This window comes from Myodes glareolus, chromosome 24, assembly GCF_982192425.1.
Source record: "Myodes glareolus chromosome 24, mMyoGla1.1, whole genome shotgun sequence".
Taxonomy (NCBI): domain Eukaryota; kingdom Metazoa; phylum Chordata; class Mammalia; order Rodentia; family Cricetidae; genus Myodes; species Myodes glareolus.
This window is the reverse complement of record NC_142049.1, coordinates 44,586,278-44,609,408: the sequence shown is the minus strand read 5'-3', so window position 1 is coordinate 44,609,408 and position 23,131 is coordinate 44,586,278. Positions and strand designations below refer to the sequence as shown.

Sequence of the window (23,131 nt, the reverse complement as noted above, 5' to 3'; positions counted from 1 at the left end):
AGCACTTTCCATGCAAAGCAAGGTCAAGGTCATCAGGAACTAGATTTGGAGGGAGTGTGTCTATAATGTTCTTGATGATACGCATCCTAGCCAAGGGAGCTGTATAAATCGTTTAGAATCTGCAACCTTCCAACTGAGAGAGAAATGGGAAAAGAAAATGCACCAGTCACCATGCAGCCCAGAACAAGGGTCTCCTGGATGGCCTTTGAGGAATGTGTTCAGGAAGGTCTTATAGGGAAGCAGACAGCACATTCAGGCAGGGTACAATATAATGGCAGTCAGGTGGTACTCATGGTAAGAGAATCTGGAAGGCACTGGATTAACTGACAGCATCACAGAGCTGTAATTTAAAAAAAAAAAAGAGCTGAAGCTCGGGTTGGTTTAGTACACAGTAGTTTAAAGAGTGATATAAAATAAGAAAATGTCATAGTGAAACCAGTAGGAGGCATAATCAGCATCTGTTAATAAAAACTTGAAAAGGAAGCCCTAAACAATAGAACTATATTTATATAGGTATCAAAATAAATTACATCAAACTAAGTGTCTGATGGCAGACATGCACACGCACTGTGCTGCTGTTGCACCACGGAGGCAGGAACCGTTTATAAACTGTGTGCTGCATCCCCCTTGAAATTGTCTTCACCATTGTTTTAATTTTTTCTTCTTTTCCTTACACATTAGAAAAGTATTATCTTGTTTACTCAAAATTAACAAATATGGTATTTTCTCAGTGTACTTGTAACAGCTAAGAAGAATAGAACTAAGACACAAAAAGAAACTAAAAAAAAAATAAGAAAATAAGGTAATTTGCCTAAAGTTACTTTGTTCAATGATACTACTCATTAAAACACAAAAGTTGTGTTCCAGATAGCTCACCAGTATTCTGACACACTGTTTTTGGAAACAAGACCTCTTCAGTAAACCTTTCTGCTCATTTTTTTTTTTTACCATTGCCCAATGACACAATTCTATGTATACTGTTTCTTGACAGTATCTCAGATGAAGTTGCTTGTACACAACACTCTCTTGGAACAGCATCCCTTTTCTATAAGTTTTCATTTAATTAGACTTACTGAAAGGATTACACATTTTATATAAATAAAAGAGAGGATACATGTCCAATGATTATAAGCTTGCTTCTGTGCTTTGTTGTTACTGCAGACCTTGATGTATTCATTCACACCCATTTCTCACACTGAACCATATTCATAAGTCACTGCAGAAATAAACGCCTGCTTTCAGCAGTGCGGTCTGCACAGAGACCCAAGATGCAGGGACCCATCTCTCACCAGTGCCTACTGCACGGGAACCCTCCACACAGGAGCACCCATCTCTCACCAGTGCCTACTGCACGGGGACCCTCCACACAGGAGCACCCATCTCTCACCAGTGCCTACTGCACGGAGACCCTCCACACAGGAGCACCCATCTCTCACCAGTGCCTACTGCATGGAGACTTCTGTGTGGGCACCCTCAGTGCTTTCTGCCTGGGGACTTTACCTTGGCAGGCTTGTTGGCATCCATGCTTTCTTTGAATTTCTCCTGCACGGTTGCTGCAAGCTGACAGAGCAAGGCACCATTATCCAACTTCTCCATGAAGGTTTCTGCTGTTATCTCTTTCCCTGAAATACCACAAAAGAGCATTATAAAAACATTCTTTCCCTAGTCTGGGCATCGGACTCACACTAAAGGGCATTATTTCATTAGAACCTCCTTCTATTCATTTATAGAGAAGTCCCTGAAAGGGACACTGACTATAAGAATGGTTTATTTAGCATTTTATGTTTTCATTTAATCTCAATATTTTATATTATTTTTAACTGCAAAAAAGTTGTATTTCACACTAACTAGACAAAACTTACACCATTTAACAACCAGATAAAATTAAAATGAGTCAGTGAAACAAAGAACCAACTGTCTGAGGAATTCTATATTTACAGAGAACAAAACAATGTATTAGAACTAAATGCATGTTGCCTCTCAGCATCTGGATCTCTCTGATGAGTTCCTTTACCATCCTTGGCAGTCCATTCAATTGCTTTGGAGCAAAGCAGAACTGGTGTTCTACATCTGTAATATATTTATTTATAAAGACAACAGCTCAGTTGCAAGAGTTCAGCACTCATGAAAGCAGAAGTTCACTCCCCAGAAACAGATAAGAAAATCCATGTGTGGTGACAAACAACAATAATCAAAGCACTCAGGAGGTAGAGGCAGGAGGATCAGAAGCTCAAGATCATCCTTGGATACACTTGAAGTTTAAGACCAGCCTGGGATACATGAGGCCCCATCTTAAAAATAAAAATAGAAATAAACAAAAGTAGCTGAGGAGATGGCTCAAATGTAAAATTCTTGAGATCGAGCACGAGAACCTAAGGTCAGAGCCCTAGCACTCACGGGAAGGAAGGAAGGAAAGAAGGAAGGAAGGAAGGAAGGAAGGAAGGAAGGAAGGAAGGAAGGAAGGAAGGAAGGAAGGAAGGAAAGAAAGAAAGCAGGCAGGCAGGCAGGCAGAGAGGGAGGGTAGAGAGTAGCTAAAAAAAAAAATTCTAAGGTACAGGCTTTTAACCTGGCATTGAGGAGGCAGAGACAAGAGGTTCTCTGGGGTTTGCTAGCACTAATTTAGCTGAATCCATAAACTCCGAGTACAGTGAGAAACCCTGTCTAAAAATAATTTGAATTAAGTTGGAGGACCAATGAGGAAGATATCTAATTTGGATCTCTGACCCCTCCTTAAGCTTAGGCAAACACAGCCATGTGAAGCAACCAGCATACAGGCATGAGCGTGAACACACACACACACACACACACACACACACACACACACACACGAGAAAGAAAAAAACAAAACAGACAAACAAACAAAAAAAACTCTTTCGTTCTTTTTACGCATAACAATGGTACATAACATAAGCAAACCATCACTGGCAACTCCACTAAATCTCATCAAACTATACTAAGTCTCATTTCTAAACTGCAATAATGCACCATTCTTGATTAAGAGCAGGTAATATTGTTGTGAAAGATAAACTTTAATCGAAAAACTAAAAACCACTGAGCATTCCCCTCTGAACACAGCTATGAGAAGGCAATCCCAGGGCTCAGCTTTGCTCCTCCCCCTCCACACTGACCCTCACAGGGCCACCACCACTCTGAGAAGCTTCTGGTCCTATCCCATCACCTCCACACTTGAATGGATCCCAGTTGGTCACTGCCTTTTCTTTCTCCCTTTTCCCTTTCATTTTGAGATAACTTTACTGAGATCTATTCCATATTTTTATCATTTGCCCCTCTAAAGTATATAATTCAAATACTGTGCATATATTCAGAAATAAACTGTCATCAGCATAATTTCAGAACATTTTATCATATATCAAGGAATCCAAAACCCTTGAGCTCCACCATCCCCCAACTCATGTAAATAGAACTACTGTGTCTTTCCATACTATTACAACTCAATTTCCCCATGCCCTCCCCTTTCCTTGGGTCTTCATTTTCAGTGGTTTTTTCTGCCTTGATTCCCCATGGCATGAAGGTTATAAATCCTGTTGTTTTAAATGTCTCTTTGGCCATGCCATCATTCATGGTCTGATGACTAACACGATGGCCATGAGAATGGGGGCTGTTTCCTCGGTTAGTAGTCACTCTTCAGTGCTGTACACCATCTTTCCTGGTTCAGTCTTCACTCAGATACATTTACTAATATTCTTGATACCACCTCTACCTTGCAAAAAATTTCTATGCAATTTATACCAACCCAATGACCTCCACTGATGCCTCCAATTGCTTTTGTAATCAAATGCTTCTATCTTCCTGTGGTCCTATTGATCATACCCCTCACAGACTTTCTACTCTTCCTGGCATGGACCTCCTTCAGTGTCTTGCTCTTTCTCTGGTTGAATTCCATCTCCCCTTACTCAGTTTCTTGGAAGTGATTTCCCAGGGCTCACTACTCTCTTCCATATAGTCATTCTCACAAATAGCTTTCATTCTGGGTGTATACCAAATATTTTCTCCTTTTGCAAATAATATGTTTTGTATAAAGTCTTCCCTCAATATGCCATAAACCACTTGAAGTGTGTCTTTTTTAATAAAAGTTTCTACAGGACTGGAATGTAGCTTGGTTGGTACAGTGCTTGCCTGGCATATACAAAGCCCTAGGTCCTACTCTGAGCACTATAAACAAAAGATTTGATGCTGCACAGTTATAATCCCAGCACTCAGAAGGCATGGGAAGCAGGATTAGCTCAAGGTCAACACCTTGTCTACAAATACATACATTTTAAAAATGAAGCCTCCTGCAGAGGTAAGTATTGTGTGTTAATGTGATGGGCAGTGGGTAAACGCAATCAGTAAGCATGCAAATTAACAAATAAAATTCTAGAAAAACCTTGATCAAACATTGAGGTACATCCAGACCTATTTTCTTATGAGAAAGGCAGGTGATGCAATTCCATAGACACGTAAAGATAGCCCAACTGAGTCATATATAAACTACTGATTTAGACTGACAGTATCCACTGTTTGAATTTTCAGACACATCTGTTTAAAATGACTTTCATGCAATGTGGATGGGGGATTATACGAGGGACAGGGAGTTAGTGCTTACACTTTCTCTCTCCCTGCTGGAGAGCTCACGTTTTAGCCTCTGGTGAAGATAATGACGTCTGCAGGTGGCAGAGCAGCAGCACTCTAAGAGTTGACCACAGAGGTTCCCCTGCGCAGGCCGCTTTCATTTCAGAACTACATGGAATTCAGTCAACTCAGAATGAACATATGAGTCTTGAAACACATAATGCAAGCAGGGCAGATTACATGCTATGCTCCCAATATTATTCTAATGAGCAGAAAGTTATCTTGCAAACAGGCATGATGCATAAGTACCAGAAACAGTCTGTCTAAAACTTTCAGTTTATTGAGATGTGTTTAAATATCAAAATGAACAAGTTTTACAAGTTCTTCAGTGATTTTATTGAATGACTCTGTTATAAATTGCTTAGAAGATATCCTACCTCTTGAAGGGAACTTGATGTGTTCTCATTTAGTTACACTCCACATCAATTTATAGATTCCGTCTCATATTTTCAAGTGACTTAGATGATTATAATAAACTGAAAAGAATTTTTAATAATGCAAAGAAAAATAGTTTTCATTAAAGAGCCATCAGAAATTTGCCCAGAGTCACACTTTTCACTTGATTTGCTTTGGAACTCACAAATGTCCTTTGTCCTGCTCTCTATGAACACTTGACAAAAACTTTACACTGAACATCTGTATCCAATGAAGAATATATTAGGTGTCAGCTTTCAATTCTGTGTATTTTATAGCTTAGAAAGGTGGGTTTTCTGGCTAAAACAGAGACTGTTATATACTTTATAGTTGAAATGGACTGCCCCAAATGAAGGAAAAATGCAAGACTAAAAAGTTCTACTTTTAAAAATCCTTTACATGTAATATATTTTTCCATCCAACTATTAAGAGTCATTAACTATATATTTTCAGTGTGCTGTATAATTGTAAGAAGTCAGTTATAACGTTTTTATGGAATGGTGCACTACATCACTTCCATTCCACACATACCACTAGCAGTGATTAAGGAAAAGGCAGAATACCATGCCAGTTGGGTCAACCCATAACAAACCCAGAAGAGCAGGCTGTGACGAACAAATTACAATTCCTTAAGTAAAATTAGCACGCAATTAATGATCTCTGCTTCACAAATCAGGCTTTCTTCATCTTGCTGCATTAAGGGACTCACATCTCATATTATAAACACTACACAAGGTGTCTCTGCAGTCAGAGCATTGCCATAGACTCAGCCCTGCCTTCCCCATGTGAAAGCAAGTCTAGAGAATCAAGAGTAATAGACGGCATAAATGAACCATCTACTCGACTAAATGAATGAAATTAGCATCAGCCTCAGTATTATTAGGAAAGGGTTGGGTAACTAAAACCAGCATGAGTGTTCATATGCATCAATATACAATATCCTCCAGAAAAACTTTGACATAATATCCACAAAGATTGGCTATCAATCTATAAAATGTTTTAGACTGGCACTACCAGAGGATGGGGGCCAGGATCTCTTTATCTTCTATTGGAATAGTCAGAGATGAGTTTTTCCCCCTCAAAATTTAGCAATACTAGATTCCCAAAGAAGAGACTGCATCTAATATTCACATTTGACATTTGGACACAATGTGGCAGGCAGGCACAGTCACAGTACTACAGAGTACATGTTACTATCTCCCCCCCCCTTTTTTTTAAAACAAACCCACACAGTTAGCACATAGAGGAATTCAGCCTTTGACCCAGGCCTTCTAGGTTCAAAGTCTATGCTCTCAGCCATTTGGCTTGACAACTTCAGTATTTACTGAACACACAGTGACTATTTCCTAAATCAGAGCATTCTCCCAAATGAAATTTTATCTTTTTCTTTCCTTACATAGAAACATCACAGAAGGCTTTTTAGGAAAAACTGATCTTGGACTGAAGATAATAGTCTGTGAAATGAACAGCGAGCCTGGTACATGACTGGAAAGACCACTTAGCCTTGTTCTAATGACTGATTTGCAACACAGCAAAAGAAAGTTGCTATAGTTTCAATGTCTAAAGATAATCATGATGCTACAGTACCAAACTCCATTCAAACCCCACTTCACCTCCAACCTCAATTTATTTTTAATAGTAGAGAAACCAAACATGACTCACTTTCTAGTCAAATACAAATTATTAAGCATTACTCATTTTGATAATGGGTACCTTATCTCAAATTACTTGGTATCTTCAAGACTGAATTTTGAAGAGTGTGAGATAGGCTTGTATTGACTTATACCAAGAATATGAGGATCTCAGAACCCAATAAAGGAAGAATCTCCTGTCCCAAGTCTACTGGATAGCAGCTGTGTTTAATAGCATTAGCTTCAACAGATAGATGTTTACTTTTTAATAGATAAAAATGAAGTAGATTTTTATAAATAACTGAAAAAGTGAAACACATATCACTTATGTTAAACTGGAAACCACTAAATTTTCTTTCCCCTGCATGTATATAAGTCAGAAAAGCAAATTTGTTACAGTATCAACTATCAATACATTTTCTATGTATCAGTAAAATCGATTCAGCATAACAGCTTTTGGGGCAACTTAGAATCTATTCAAAATCCCTAAGTAGATATAAACACTTAAGTCTTCATCCTAAAGACGTACAACCGTTAATAAAAATGTCAACTCTTTTTGATACAAATACGTCTTGATGCAATTCTTCTTTAATACAAAAGTCTTTCTTAAAAATACAGTACCAGGAGCTTCATTTATTATCATTGAACAAAACTAATATAAGACAAAAAGAAATTATCATTTTTTAATATGTAAAAGCTCAAGTGAGATGGGCAATTTGTTAGTACGCTGGTCTCAAAGTAAGACCAACACAATTCTCAGAGGTCCTGCTGTCAATCATAGAGTCAGACGCACTTAATTCTACATCATGGATTACTGTTATCGCCTGGGGCTGTTCATTTACTAACACTTTCCATGCTCTAAGCAATAATAAGGTTTTTCTCAAGATTTGCTGGCATTAGCTTTTGGTATTATGGTATATTGTACAAACATAAATAATGGGTGAGTAATACTCGGTTCATGAGTAAAAGGAACAGAGTTGACAGCCTACAGAACAGACAGAACATGTGTGGTTAATGTAGACCAGACCTGTCAGCAAGTGGTAACAGCAGCCACCATGTAAGTGGCAGCCCAAGACACATTCCTACTGAAAATGGTGGGATCTTCCGGTCCCAGCTCTGTCTTTTCTAAATGTTTATCATAAAACTAGTCTATTGCCACAGCTACTACCAGGAAATGCAGCATAGCTACCGAGAGCATTTCTTGGAAGATACTCAACATGTGAGTGGGTGAAAAAACACACAGTGACCTTCTCATCAGTCATGTTGGTCACTTCAACAAGCACACTTCCCACAGGAAAGCCAGGATTAATACATAAACTGAGGTTGACTAGCTGTTTATTATTGTATCTTTTTCTCTATGCCTAGAATTCTACAATGGTATTTATTTTTGCCACTGGTGAAGCAAGAGTATAGTATCTGAAAATTACAATATCAAATGTCACATTGGAGACATGAAAGTGAGTATTGGTCCATCATCAAAACAAGCATTCTCTCATCCATCAGACTATTTTTGGTCTTCAAATAATCTTCAATTGTTCTTTCAAAAAAATTCACCTTCAATTGGCAGTTTATGTGTAAAATCAGAAACATGCAAGTATAATCACTGACTCACTCTCCTTTACAAAGGATATTTTAAAAGTTACATTTTAAACAAGTATCCTAAAAGTTTTCTGCAAGTATGACCCATGAGACCAAACATCTAAAAGCTTTACATTTCTGTCTCACTAAAGAGTTTTTGCTGCTTTATATGGAAACAGAACCAACATGGAGACTGTCACCAACCAACATGGAGACTGTCACCAATACGGCTCTAGATTCCAAGTACATAAAAGCTAAGACGAGAGAGAGAGAGAGAGAGAGAGAGACAGAGAGACAGAGAGAGACAGAGACAGAGAGACAGAGACAGAGAGACAGAGACAGAGAGACAGAGAGACAGAGAGACAGAGAAAACACGCTATAGAGTAAAGTAAGTGAGTATTTCTAGCTTGGCCAAAAGATAACAATTTTTAAAGATTTATTTATCATTTTATCTGTGCATACATGTGTGCTTGCCCACAGAAGCAAAGGATGACAATCTACCCCTGGAACTGGAGTTCCAGATGGTATGAGTACTGAGAATGACACGAGCTAACTCTCTGAGCATTCCAGTTGCGGAAAATAAATAATTTTACATTCATGTTTCCAATGCAAGTGCATACTAAGAGTTGCTAGTACGTGTGAGAAAGCTATCTTCTAACAAAGCCATTCATCTGTTATTCTCTCATTATTATACAAAACATTTATTTTCCTATCTCCAGATGTTTTACCATTTTAAACAGTCTCAAGTGTTTAGACTCCCTTCCAAATTATCATGAAGGTACTGACTTGAGGTCTAGTCTCTGTTTACCTCAAGTGAATTCCCATCCACTCAAAGGTAGCATTCAATAACTACAGTTTGTTTTTATTCCTTTAGTATCCCTTGGTTGGAAAATTTCTTAACCCATCAATTTCATTTGCTATAACTACTAATATAAATATTTAACAAGATAAACTTCATTCTTTAAAATTTCATTCATTTATAATTCTTTTGCTTATTTATGGTTATTGTTGGCCTAAACTGACCCAAACCAAATCTCCAGACTCAGATTTCTTGGAAACTTAGATTTGGGGAGCTGGAAAGGATATTAAAGAGCATCCCCTCCAGCTACTTCATTTATGGCTGAGGACAGCAAGCCCAGAACAGATAGCTGAGTGACTTTGGGCATGTTTCCTACCAGTGGAACAGCCAGAAGCTGAAGCCAGGTCTCCTGATGCCCAGAGAGGAGCCAGGTTTCCTGATTTCTAATCCAAAGATCTTTCCATTACACACACTGACTCTGTTCTTTGAGACTATGTTGGGCTGCTCACACTGATCAAACCACTTTGAGAATGATCACATTGGCTAAACAGAACACCTTGATGACCCAGTCACCCAACACTGGGTCATGACTGTGTAACCAGGCTATGCTGTACTCACTCACCCTTTCCTCCTGTCCTAACATCTCCACGGCCCCTTACTGATCACACTATCAATTACGACTCACTAATAACCTTCTTCAAAGTTGTGTATGATTCAGCCCCTTACAAATCTCATAAAAAAGCCAACAATTCACTGAACTTAATAAATGAACAATAACTTATATCATATTAACTATAACCCAGGAACCATGCTAAATTATATATATAAAGTATTTTCCTCCTCAGCAACCTGTAAACAGACACAGTGGATATCTCTCAAAACAATGCACAGAGTTCAAGGCCAGGAAGCAGCAGTTGGAGTTCAAGCATCAAGATTCTCTAGAGTTATGCTTTGAATTTCTGCATCACAATTCCATTGACAGATCATATTTGTAGCAGATGGTTGAAAGTTAATAGATGACTAACTTCACAGTCCTTAGTGTGTCCTGGAAAGACAAAAGCAAGGGAAGCAACAACTGCCTCTGTCTGATGAAATTCAAAGTTCCTTCTTGGCATGAATGAATTACTACCAAGTGCAAGTCTCTTTCCTTGTGTTAGAGATAGCCCCACGGTAGGGTGGAGGACCCTGCTGAGTGGAAGGAGTTCTTAAAATCTTTTATGAAGGGTAGATTGTCTATACTCACATTTGGTAGTTCTGGTTAAACTATAAATTTGATAAAAATGTGGTACTCATGACAAAGAAAAAAGTAAGTACCTCCCATAGACAAGGACTTTTTTAAGAAAAGCAAATAGGTATATAAGCTAGGATGACCAAGAAAACTATGTAAAAGGATAATGCGTTCCCAATCTTTGCTAGAAATTCATCCAGATGGGTGATGTATGTATTCTGTCTTCCTAGCTAGAAAGTGAAGCCTGTACCTTGTAGGATTGCTTCAGTGGTAAACAGAGTAGGTGTTTATCACTCTGCCAAGCACACAGCGCCACACAAGCTCTGCTTATCCAACAGTCAAATCTTATATCCTAAGAACTCGGTCAGGGCCCAAAGTTCCGACTCACTCTTCTCTGGGGAGATCTGGTGATGCTGTGGCTAAATATGACAAATCTATGCCCTTTGTGGTTGCACTTTCACGCTCAGAACTCACCACACAAAGGCGGCACCTTTAGCAGGCAGTATCACTTTCCTCACCAACAATGCTTTCTCAAAAAGGCACAGTAAAATGAAAACAGAATTTGGTTCAAAGCTAAATTACTCCAGTCAGCCCATTTGGACAAAGTGTAAGCGTTCTCCCCGAGTTCAGGCACTCAGCAGTTTGGGAAGGTGCTCTGTAAAAGTAGGGCAATGGAGACAGGTTCAGAGGCAGATCTCACAGAGCCTGCGGTCTGAACCAAAGCACGGGTCAAAGCGGTCAGCTGCAAACTGACGAGTCAAAAATAAATCAGACCAGAACAGAAACAGTATAAGCAACTCGACCGCAGATTTCCACATTCCAGCACAGGATGTTAGAATATGAAACACAGCTAATGTGAGAGGCACTGGGAAATTCATTTAAATTTCCACAGGCTTCAGGTTTCCCAGATGAAAATTCCCAATAAAGAAGGTCTTTCTTTCCCAGGGGTTGTCACATGCTGGGGAGAAGGACACTATGAGAGGAGGTAAAACACACAAGACTCTGTTATCTTTGCTCACCAAGTGATATCTTATAACCTTACCTAATAGATTGGTCAACCACAAGGCCAAGTCTTCTTTCATCGGCAGCAAATTAGCTTCATGTCTGCTGGCCAGCCACTGGCTGTACTGATGCATATCAGACAGGCCAGGTCCGCTGCGAACCTTAGGGCTCAGGGCACTGCACATCATTTATCCACTCCTGACACCTGCTGTGGAGACAAAAGCGCAAGCGCTTTTCATACAGGTAAAATTTCTAAAATTCCACCACTATGACATTGTAATAAGGCTCATCCGTGGGATTCCCTGAGGTTACATCAGGTTATTAATTATTAAACCCAGAGACATTATGTGTTTTATTTGTCTGGCTCTCTCACTTTTAGCCAGGCACTTGGTAACAGCAACAATCAAAGGTCAAGGAGAAAGTCAAACAATAAATGCTTAGCTCATGAAAAACAATGTATTTGGAAAGGGCCAGCTTCAGGAACAAGAAATCCCATTTATGCAAACACAGTAAGATGTGGTTACATTGAGATTTTAGTGTCTGATTTTTTTTTTAAGCAAAGATTTCTACAGAATTTGAGTGCTGAACAAGAGCACTCACTTTATTCACACAATCCATAGAAAACACTTGGGAACTGTTGGCAAGAGGGATGCCTAAAAATCAAGCAAGCATGATGCAGTTTGTGGGTGGCAGTAAACTCACCCAATGACTGGTGATTTAGAGAACTAAGTATTGGGTAGGAGACGAAGGGTCTTAAAAGACTCTCCACTATAATTCTAAAAATCACAGAAGACCAAAATCAGAGGGGGTCCATAGTACAAGCAATCTAACTCCATGGCATCACAGTAGAGTTGGGCTAAAATCTTCATCTTCAAACCCCGAGAACTCTTTCCATGAAGACAGTCTGACAGAACACACTAGTGGAAGACAGTGCCTAATAACAACTGCCTCTGGTGGCCTTTGCCCTCTAGCGTGATTTTCTCCTGGCTCTGAATCTTCCTGATTTTTGTTCTGCAAATTGAGTTTTGTTTGTAATCATTTTAGAGTAGAAATACTCCAGAGTTTTACATCTAAAGTAGAAATGGCAGTGAATTTGCTTAGCATGTTAGAAATCCTGTGATAAGGCACAGTGCAATAAAAACAAATAACTAAAATAAGATTATTTCATAACCCGATCACTTCACTGTATGCGTAGTATAAAACCTTTATTTGAATCACAGAAAAAGGATTTAAATAAATAAATACTTTAAACTATGCAAATATATTTTAGTGTTTAAATATTTAAGTTGGCGTTAAGTATATCAGCTTTGTATGAGCTATTTTTAGGATAATACAGTCACAAGTAACTCAAGGTGGCCTCAAAATGCTATCTATATAACTGAGGGTGACCTTGATCTTCTGATTCTCCTGTCCCTCCTCCTGAGTTCTGGGATTAAAGCTCTGCCCACCATACTTGTATAAGGAATACTGGGAAACAATCTCAGGACCTCTTACATGGTAAGCAAGCACTCTCTTAGTGAGCTACAACTCTGCCCTATATGAACTATTTGTAAGACCTGGTTCTACTTAAGTAAAATATATAAATTGAAGCTATCTTTTACTGAAATATAATTATTCCACTTTTGTTTACAATAGCTCAATCATTTCATTTAGAGTCTTCTTTACAATGAACAGCTCTAGCTACAAATCAGCACACTCATAAAATAAGGAAAAGAAGTATAACCAAATGACAACAAACACAGAGTATTCGCAGCAGGCAAGATGGTAAATGCCCATGACATCCTAGATATTTCACCTGAGAATTTCAAAGTGAACAAGTTACACGCTACCTCTGTGGTTTTACTCTTTCAAACTTTGCACAATGGTCCTTTGTAGTTACTCTTAAACTCTAATTTATTTAAATTAATTTCTTTTAAAAGTTTACATTTGAATAAATAATCTAGTTATATTTATTTAATTCAAAATGTGGTTATCTCCAAAATCATAGAAAACACAATTTTGTTGGGAGAGGTAGTAAATACATAAAGTATATATTACGTACACAACTGAAAGACACAATTGCACTTACTCCTTTGCCATTCTCTAGGTATCTGAAATGAAGCATTAGGAAGATGATCTGTGTTTACTACACCTTGTCATAGGCTCCAAGTTTTTTAAAGTAAGAGTTGGAATTTTGCTGTTGTTCACTCTCTCCCGGTTAATACCACTATCACTCGGAGTTTCTCTAAACTTCTGTGATTTAACATCAAAAACACCTGAAATATTTTCAATCCCAATTCTTTTAAAACTATGATCATTATCAGCAAAATAATACCTCTGTCTGTAGCGAATCAGAATCTTACAGGATGACTAGCCTGTCAACATACACGTAATCAATCATATATCTAAGCAAAAGAGTCAAACACTTAAATAACTAACTGAAATCTTAAAAGGGTTACCTCCAAAATGCCTCCTTCTCAAGACACAATCTCTCCCACCACTTCCCTGAAAGTGAGATACAGTCTAACAGTAACTCTACCTCCACCCTATTGTGTGCCCTGTGACTCCCACTGAAGCTTCAGAGCCCTGTGTCGCTCTACAAAGGCAAGAAGACGCCTCAGGTTCTGAAGCTCATTGTCCAGCGCAGAATCCACCAGGGGATCGCTTACAGTGAGCCTAATGGCATGTAACAGTTCCAGTGAGTCAGAGGGACACAATCCTTCCCCTCAGCAGTCCTCAACAGTGAAGTTGTTATTTTCCTTGACAGTTGCACCTTTATTTCCCATGCAATCGCTCTTGCATGTCACCAGAAATGTAATCCGTACTATCTCCTAATATGAATTGATGAATCACTAAAAAAAGTAAAGATAACTAAGCTAGTTTTATTTTGATATTTTGTACATAACCACAATTTTAGTAGAGATGGTCAGTTAAAATAGGGTCAGATTTTTTCCAGAGGCCAATGTGAGAGAAAGAAGACTTAAGGGTAACTCAAATACTATAAAGGTTAAAGGACTAAACTACGATAAACACAGAGAGACACAAAGACATTTTAACAGCCAAGGCTTGTCTAAGTCCTCTTGAAGAGAAAGAAAGATGGGCAACCTAATTTCTCTTGTTCATACTTAAAACCATTACTATATTGAGCACAACTCAGTGGGTTTCCTTAAAGTCTCTATATTCAGGCCTTAGAATTGGCTGAAATTGAGCCAGGAGATGATGGCACACACCTTTAACTCCAACACTCGGGAGGCAGAGGCAGGTAGATCCAGCCTGGTCTAAAGAGTGAGTTCCAGGACAGTCCGAGAGCTACACAGAGAGACTCTGTCTTTGGGCGGGGATAGGGGGGGGGGGGCAGCACAGAACAAAGAACAATTTGCTGAAATCAGACAGGAAGAAGAAATGGATTCAGCTAGAAGGAAGAAAATAGAGAATCTGCAGAATTCACTGCGTGGTGAAGTAGACTCTCACTGAAATGACTGAGCTGGAAGGAAGAAATGAATGAATATGCAAGAAAGCACACAGCGGGAGGGGAGGGAAGGAAGACAGGATGGAGGGAAGGAGAAGAAAGAGGAGAGTTAATGACAGTAGAAAAGGGACTTGGAGGTAGCAGAGGACAAATGGAAGGGCGATAAAGGAGATGATAATAGGAAGATTGAGATAATCAAAGTATATTAAACATATTACCTATATAATTAATAAATGATAAAAATTAAAAAATAAAGATATTTATTAAATCTTAGTAAATCTAATTTAGTTCAACTTTTAAAAATTTAAGAGTTAATAACAGTTAAATAAAAAGATAACTTAGGAATTTGATCCTTTTATAATTTATAATAAATATTGAGTGTATCTAGATGAACTACATTATATCCTAAAGAAAAACTAGGGGAAAAAATCATTCCAGTTCTTTGGAATGCATTTAAAGTTTCACAGACGACTGAACAGAAAAGTCAGGATAAGGAGAAAAAGTTTTCATAGCTTAACACTGAAAGATATTCTCAACAAAATTTATGTAACAAATTTTTACAAATTAAATGTAACAAATGAAACAACTATGTTGTTAAGTATTAAACACAATCAGTTGGAAAGACTGAGACCTCAAATATGTGATACATGTGAACAAATTCACTAAATTGGAACTTCTATAAGCTTTCTATGAATAACTGAACTGTAAAGACTTAGAACGCATAAAAATAAATCTTAAAAGGCCAAAACATATGAAAAATCCTTCAAAGATTGTGTATTTTCCCTTTCTTTCCGTAGTAAAGGTGACTCTGGCATAGCAATTTGTGGATGCGATAAGGCTTGGACAATCCAAGAGAAGAAGAAGCTAGCGAGCCTGAAAGTAAAGCACCACTTCTAAAGGCTCCAGAATGCAGCTGTCCATGCCAACTAGGGGCTTGCTTTGATTGTGGCCAAAATGCTTTCTCCCATCTCTAGAAGGCTGGCACGACAGAAAAACCATACTTCCGTATTATATGGAATATAAATTATAAAGAAAGAAAAAAACAAAGGCAAAAAGAATATTTTACTCTTGTCTTCTGTGAGATTCCACATTAGGAAGACTAATGAATGAATAGAATGAAAAAGATGAAATCCAGCACTCTACGGCGAAATAACGGCTCCATAGCCTAACCATCTAGAAACTGTACCTACCATGGAAGTTTTCTCTTTTTATCTATCTGAGTGGTTCACTGTGTACTGTGGACAAGAGCATTTCAAAGATAACTGTGAAGATTCAACATTTATGACATTACTTGGCAAATATTTTAAGTTCAATACATTTAATATGCAATCTAAATCATCACCATCACACACCAAATTAAAACATCCAATGACTTATTTTGGAAAGATCGTCTGTAACAAAATACGATTTTCCCATATAACTCTCAATCATTATTATGAAAAGATAGAAGAGTTGGAAATATCAACTTGTCATTAAAGATCCAAAATTCTCCTCATGTTGAGGAAGTTGCACCCAAGCTTATATGCCAAATATTAAGCAGTAAAATGAAAACCAAGAATACTGCATTTTGATATAGTTAAGGATCATAAATTATTAATATGATAAGATTCAGTGCTTACTGAAACAAATAGATGGCTACAGATATTACTCAAATCTTCTTTTTGTCTCTCTCTCTCTCTCTCTCTCTTTCCACCCCTCATCTCCTTTACAAAAAGCCACTAAAAGTAGTGAGGCCCAATGAATGTGCAATCAAGAGTCCTGCCTTTAAAAGCAACCTTGACTCACTTCTACAATGTTGACGTCTCTTTTAACCATTAGATTTTTCATGTTAAAGGTTCCAACGTTCCAAGGCAGAAACAAAGAAAGGTCATTAAGACTGTTTTTTAAAATGAAAAACAAAATGAATGCATCAATCCAAAAACTCTTCCAAAATCTAGCAGGACAAAATGTCATTTTTGAAATGGACTCAAAGAATGAAAGTCCAAAGATGATTTGTATCATTTCCTGAAAACTTTATTGTCATGTGACTTATTTTGACCAACCAGTAATATCTCTGCAAAATGTAGATCCTCAACCAATGTTCAGAATACAAAATGTTTGCTGTTACTATTTTTCCCTTCTATTAAAAACAGAATTTTTTTCCTCATGTAATAAAATCTGATTACGAATTCCCTTCCTTCTACTCTTCCCAGTTCCTCCCCACCTCCCCTCTGGTTCAGATCCACTCCTTTTCTGTCTCTCATTAGAATACTAGTGTTATGCAATTGGTTGGTGGTTTATTTTGGTTTGACTATGTAGTCCAGTCTACACCAACTCATTACGTAGTCCACCAGCTTGGCCTAAAATTTAAGTACTCCTGCATCAACCTCCCAAGTGCTGGGATCACATGTCTGCATTCCTATTTCAAGTTATGAATGTGAAACCTCATTAAAAGTGCTAATCAGAAAATAAAGTCCACAATTTAATCATAAATGCAATTTCAGATCTTAGAATGACACTATAACCTCTGTCACGTGACTAAATCTAATATAAATTCAGCAAATATCAAGCAAAGTAACATACAACTTTAATTAAGTAACTGGAGACTAGATTCAAAAGGCCCTTGGAAAATCTGCATAGGAGAATTCTCATATATCCTTAAGAGACTGGGAGCCTAGGAAGATATTTTGCCTAAAGTAATGGGATATTCACATAGTCATTAAATCTCTGTACCCTCCTTGTACATAGACTATGTTTTTAACTCTTTGGGCATCAATTTCTTATTGACAGCCCCACAGTGACTTATCTGGGATAAAATGATTAAACATACACACACACAGACACATAGACACACAGACACACACACACACACACACACACCCCTCTTTCTCAAGACAAAGTATTTCTGCCAGTTGAGATATTTTGTTAAGTCACCGTTCTCAAAATCCTACTAAACCATTCTCCCAAGCAGTGAAGCGCAGACTTTTAGAATTCTGCCAGATTAAATTGAGACACAATTTGAGTAGAAAACCATCTAAAGTCACTAATTGGAAATATAATGGCTCATATCAAAAGTCTATGTAAATTGATTTGGTAAGCCTTAATTCATAAGAAGATTTATGTTTTGTTCATAACACAAAAATTATACTTTAACTCAAATGCAGAAATAATGTATCAGAATTCAGCATTCTATTCAGATATATAGATGCAATATATATGTGCAATATATGAGTTATATATTATATATGTGCAAGATAGATAGATAGAATATATATAGATAGATTATTCATGTAAAGAGAAAACAATAAAAAATCTCAGTCGAATGGCCCCTGAAAACTTCCATACAGGGAGTTTGCAAGTACCTTCCCCCACCTTTACAAGAGCTATTTCTACTTTCTCGCTTGTTCTTTCCTCTAGTCTAACAACACTGAGAGGAGAACTTCAGTAGCAATTCAAGAAAGTGGAAGAAACCACAAAAGTAATGCTATAATTTCTGCAGAAATTAAAAAAAAATCCTGGAAATATGTTGTTAGAAACACACCAGTTGTTAAAACCAGCTTAGGTCTTCAGAGCTCCCTGAGCCTGCACAGCTAACCTCCAGTCTCGAAGTTCTAAATGGCGTGTGGCTGCAGGTTAAATTAAGTGCTGAAGTTTTACCACACCTTCAAGCTCAAAGTTTAACTAAGGCTTGGACCAGGATGTTAGAAAACTCGATGGGCAATCACAAGTCCTTTGGCTCTGGTGAATTCTGCCATAAGAATTTATGTCCCAGCAAACCACAATCCACAGCACAAAGTTGGATACTTATTGATAAAATAAGTGTAGAGATACACCTAAAGCTCAGTAGCACAGGGTCAAAATCCAAACTACCTTTCCTGGTCAGAAACTTCTCAGACAGCTCTCAGCACAGGCTCCACTGAGCATGGCCAAAGCACAGCACCCCAGTCTTAGCTCCTCTGGCTCTTACCTTCTCTTAAGCAGTCAGAACCTGAACACCCATATTGGAAAGGACCACCACCACACTCTCCACAGCTAGAGCAGGGCATTCCTTGAAGAAGCACTCATTGATCTTTGCCAAAGACAAGCCAGGCAAATGAGATGTGAGCTGTAGTTATGAGCAAAGACTAAGAGGCAGGGGGAAGCAGCAATGAGCACAGGTTTGTTCTCAGCCCTGCCTCTCAGAGTCCCTTGGGACAGGTGGAAGGGAAGGAGGACTTCCTGTGCCTGGTGGATACTCCCAACTTGTCTGAGCTTTTATTTAACACGGAAAGGCCAGATGGGTGTCCCTCTGAACACGTAGGTCTTATTTCCTCTGCATAAAATCTCATGTGCACAATTTGTCAAGCTTTGTTGGAGAGGTTTGGGATAGTGGGTGGAAAGTTAATTTTAAAAAGTTGAAGATAAAGAAGATAGAAAAAAACAAAAACTATGATTAAAAAATAGTAAACTGGAAGAAAAATCGACCCCACCTTCACGTGTATTGGAATACAGAAAACAGAATGCTAGGAACTGAGCTTGCTCCCACATTAGGAACTCGAAATGTCTGGGCCAAGTCAATCAGTTACAGAGTTGATAAAACTTAATTTTTCCAGGGCTAATTAACACCTCCAAAGAGACCTTAGTTCCTTTGCTCCCTAAACAGGTTCAGATTTCAGTCATCTCGGGTGGCTGGGCTAAAATGAAATATCACATCGAAATACAAACGTATGAATAAATTAGCATTTGTTCACACTCGTAAGAAGATTCGATTCTACCCAATTCGTTCACAAAGTCACCCCAAATTACATCTTCCTCGTTCCCATTAAATCAAACCTCAAACCCTCAGCAAGTATGACTAAGACAGACAAGCCACCCAAGTCCCTTTGCCCCCCTCCCCCACAGCCACAGAGCAGAGCATTACAGGCTTGCTTGAGCATCACGCATGTGTACATTTATGTCCTGGTGCTGAGACTTTCTCACTTCCGCCGCTGGTTGGCTGAGCTATCCCAGAGGGCTTCTGGTGCTGCTCTACAATAGCGATAGAGGGATGGAAGCTGTTTCCAGGGCTTCAGGAGATCCCCGCCACTGCAATGAGCGGCACTGAGCAGCACTCACCCTCGGGAAGCAGCCCCCTCCCCCACGCCCTCCTGCAGTAGCTCAGCTGGGGCCCCTGCTGATTGCCCCCACCCCCCACCCCTGCATGCTCACCAAGCCCGAGCCCACTGCTCCCCGCAGTTCAGTAGCAGCAGTTCAGCAGTGCAGGCGCTCCCTGTGACTTCTCCAGACACAGGTCCTGTGGCCACGGCTCCCCGCAGCACAGCAGCACCTTGGAGGCAGCTGTTTCCGCGCCACCCCTCTTCATACTTCTGTGATGGCTCCTCTTGGTGCTGTTTGGGAAAATGATTTTAATCCCACTCGCCAGAAACAGATTTCCTACATTTCATCAGTCCACACGGACCGAGCGGAAGTAAAATGCTTACTTTTTTTCTGCTGGACAGCAAACGCAGTTGACACTGATTTACCCTTCAAATGGGAGAGATTGTATTACCAGCCCTTGGCAGCAATTCCAAGTTGGGGCCAAGCCCCAGCCCCTTGCCTGTCCCCCAAACACTAACCTAAGAGAGAAGGGGTGGGGAGAGGGGAAGGGATCATATTTAACTTCAGGGTTTTAACAGTAAATGACTTTAGCACAATGTTAAAATTGGGTGTTGGAAAAGTTTTTCTTTTCTGGCCTGTGAGTTTGCACACTCAGTGGTATGAGCTTTCTAGTAACTTGGGCCAGTGTTCATTCCAAATAAAAGAATTTGATGTCTTACAATTCTGTTTAAATATCAGATTTTAGAATGGTCTGCACCCAGGGCTGTTTCCACTTTAGAAAGGAAATGTGAGTCTGTCCTTCCTTCTCTCAGGCATACATAGTTCAGTGTTGTGTTGAATATCACAGACAATTTAACTCAACTGTCGTGTATTAGGACATGAACTTTAAGATGAAAAGCTTTGTATGAAGTAGACAGATGCTGGGCTGTCTCAGTCACCTCTGAAGGGCAGTGGCCTCTAGCTCGGCATTGGGTTTCTACTTCCCACAGCGTCTGCTGCAAGGAATCACCTTGTGTTCTCCATCAATTCAGTCCTGTACTTCTCCATCCAGACTCCATGACTGCAGCTCACAAGTTCTCTGATGCCCAAGTACCAGGTTAAAATAGAGTGAGGCATGCTCACATGCCTTCCCAGAAAACAACACAACCAACTACCCGTCAATGTACAACAGCAAAATAATGCAGACAACTCTGGCGGCACCTACTACTGCTTCCATCTGGAAACGTAACTTGTTCTAACAGTACTAATGGCTGAAATGGCACCAGCTATTTGCTTGCAGTGGCAATACAAACAGGAAAAAAGAGAAAAGACAGCAACAGAAAGGCTTAGGATAGCGGAGGTTTTCATTTCAGTTAGATTTGCTACTGCAACTGTTGGCTGCACAGCCCTCCCTAGCACCCCAGAAGAACACAGGATGGTTCCTCACGTTGAGAACAGACAGCATCTAAAAATGACATACATAAAAAACAAAACAAAACCGAGCAGACGGAAGTTGGTGAACTGGAGCGCACACACATGAGTAATACCACGTCTCAGTTTGACCCGATTTGAGTTTTCATAAAACCCCCACAAGGCATTTCAAATTTCCGATCCTTTACATAAAAAGCTTATATCCTTGATGATAATTTTTATGACCAAAACATCATCATTCAATAAATGTTAATGTACGTATCTTTGGCAGTTAACACAAGAGTTCAAAAGTTTACCACCCTAGACATTCAAATGTTTTTACTTTAGATAAAACAATCTTGTCTCATTATTCATTACTTCAGTTAAAAAAAAAAAAAGAGCAAGTTCCGAGATATTTTTGCTGATCCAGGGATAATTCTAAACGTGTATGTGAAAATAAGACCTCCAAGGGCACTGAATTAACTTAATCACACATACTCTATGCCTCCCAGATCCCATCCCTTTCAGCATCCCTTTCAGATATTTTAAGTTTTAAAACAGGAATCATGTCAGACTCTTTCCTTTGGCACAGAACAAGGAGGAAAATGTCAGAAGGACCCGGGAACTTGCATTTGCTTCCTCAAAGCTTCATGACTGTGGTAATACAGCGCCGGGTTTCTGAAGAGGCACTGCGGTGGTTGGTTGCTGTTGTGTTTCCTTTTATTGAAAACAGATTTTTCTTCTCACATATCTTCATTACAGTTTTCCCTGTGTCTGCTCCTCCCAGTTCCTCCATATTTCCCCTCCAATCCAGACCCACCCTCTTTCTGTCTCTTCTAGGGGATAATAATAAAATAAAAACTAACGCATCGTAAGAAGGAAAAAGCAAGCAAGCAGAAGAGCCCAAGAAGGCGGCGCAGGAATTGGAAACCTACTCATTTGCACTCAGGAATCCCATAAAATACTAAACTGGAAGTCATAATACAGATGCAATGTTAAGAAGACAAGCATGTTAAAATAAATGTTGGGGGAGGGAAGCAGACATGACACCAGTACAACTTCTCCATGTTCAAGGAGTAGGCATGTCTTAAGCAACAGAGCCTTACCATCGATTTGTGGAGAACAACCTATAGTCTTAGAATCAGACCCCTTTGACCAACAGCTCAATTACATGTTACCAGTTCCAGTACTGGAATCTTCATCTGGTGAAAAGCGATGACAAGTTGGGGCTGTTTCCCCCGTTATTTGGGGATTTCATTTAGATAATCACTGTATAGGTATATACTTTAGGAAGCTCCACTGCATTAGGTTTCCACATTCCACCCCCCATGGTCCTTAATTCTAGCTGTGTCTTCCCATATTCCCTCCCTTGTCCTCTTCTCCCCTCCACCTCTCCATTTAATCCTCCCATTCCAGTCTCACACCTCCATCCACTGATAACTACTTTATTTCCCTTTCCTAATGAGAGCTATCAGCCCCTTGCCCAAGTCCCTTACCATATACCGAATCTCTGTGGTTCCACAGACTTGGTTATATAGTTTGGCTATCATATCCTTAGCAGTTAATATCCACATATAAGTGAATATATACCATATTTGTCTTTCTTTCTCTAGATCACCTTCCTCAGAACGACCTTTTCTAGTTCCACCCATTTTCATGCCAATTTCAGGATCTCATTTTTTTAATGGCTGAGTAATATTCCATTTTGTAAGTACATCACATTTTCTTTATCCATTCTTCTGTTGACAAAAATCTAGATTGCTTCCAATTTCCGGTTATCATGAATAGAGCAACAATGCACATGGTTGAGCAAGTGTCTCTATGGTAGGACAAGGCATCCTTTGGGTATATATGCCCAAGAGTGGTACAGCTGGGTCTTGAGGTAGATAGATTCCTTTCTTCCCACGGAACTGCCATGCTGATTTCCATAGTGGCTGCAGAAGCTGGCACTCTCA

The 23,131-nt window shown here is 39.1% G+C and overlaps 1 protein-coding gene across 7 annotated transcripts in view; it reads right to left on the bottom strand.

Annotated features, from left to right (window-relative positions):
• The window catches only part of Gas2 (growth arrest specific 2), a 136,856-nt gene that overhangs the window by 91,849 nt on the left and 21,876 nt on the right, over window positions 1-23,131 (bottom strand). For 2 of the 7 annotated variants that reach the window (XM_048442510.3, XM_085682705.2), the window contains 2 exons: window positions 11,325-11,492; window positions 1,501-1,622 (listed from right to left, as the gene is read on the bottom strand). In XM_048442510.3, coding sequence (XP_048298467.1) covers window positions 1,501-1,622; window positions 11,325-11,472 — 270 coding nt within the window. In that variant the 5' untranslated portion in view covers window positions 11,473-11,492. Of the gene's footprint in view, window positions 1-1,500; window positions 1,623-11,324; window positions 11,615-18,252; window positions 18,276-18,678; window positions 18,833-19,898; window positions 20,120-23,131 lie in introns of those variants that run through there. The other 5 variants (XM_048442517.3, XM_085682703.2, XM_085682704.2 and 2 more) reach the window with 5 other exon arrangements.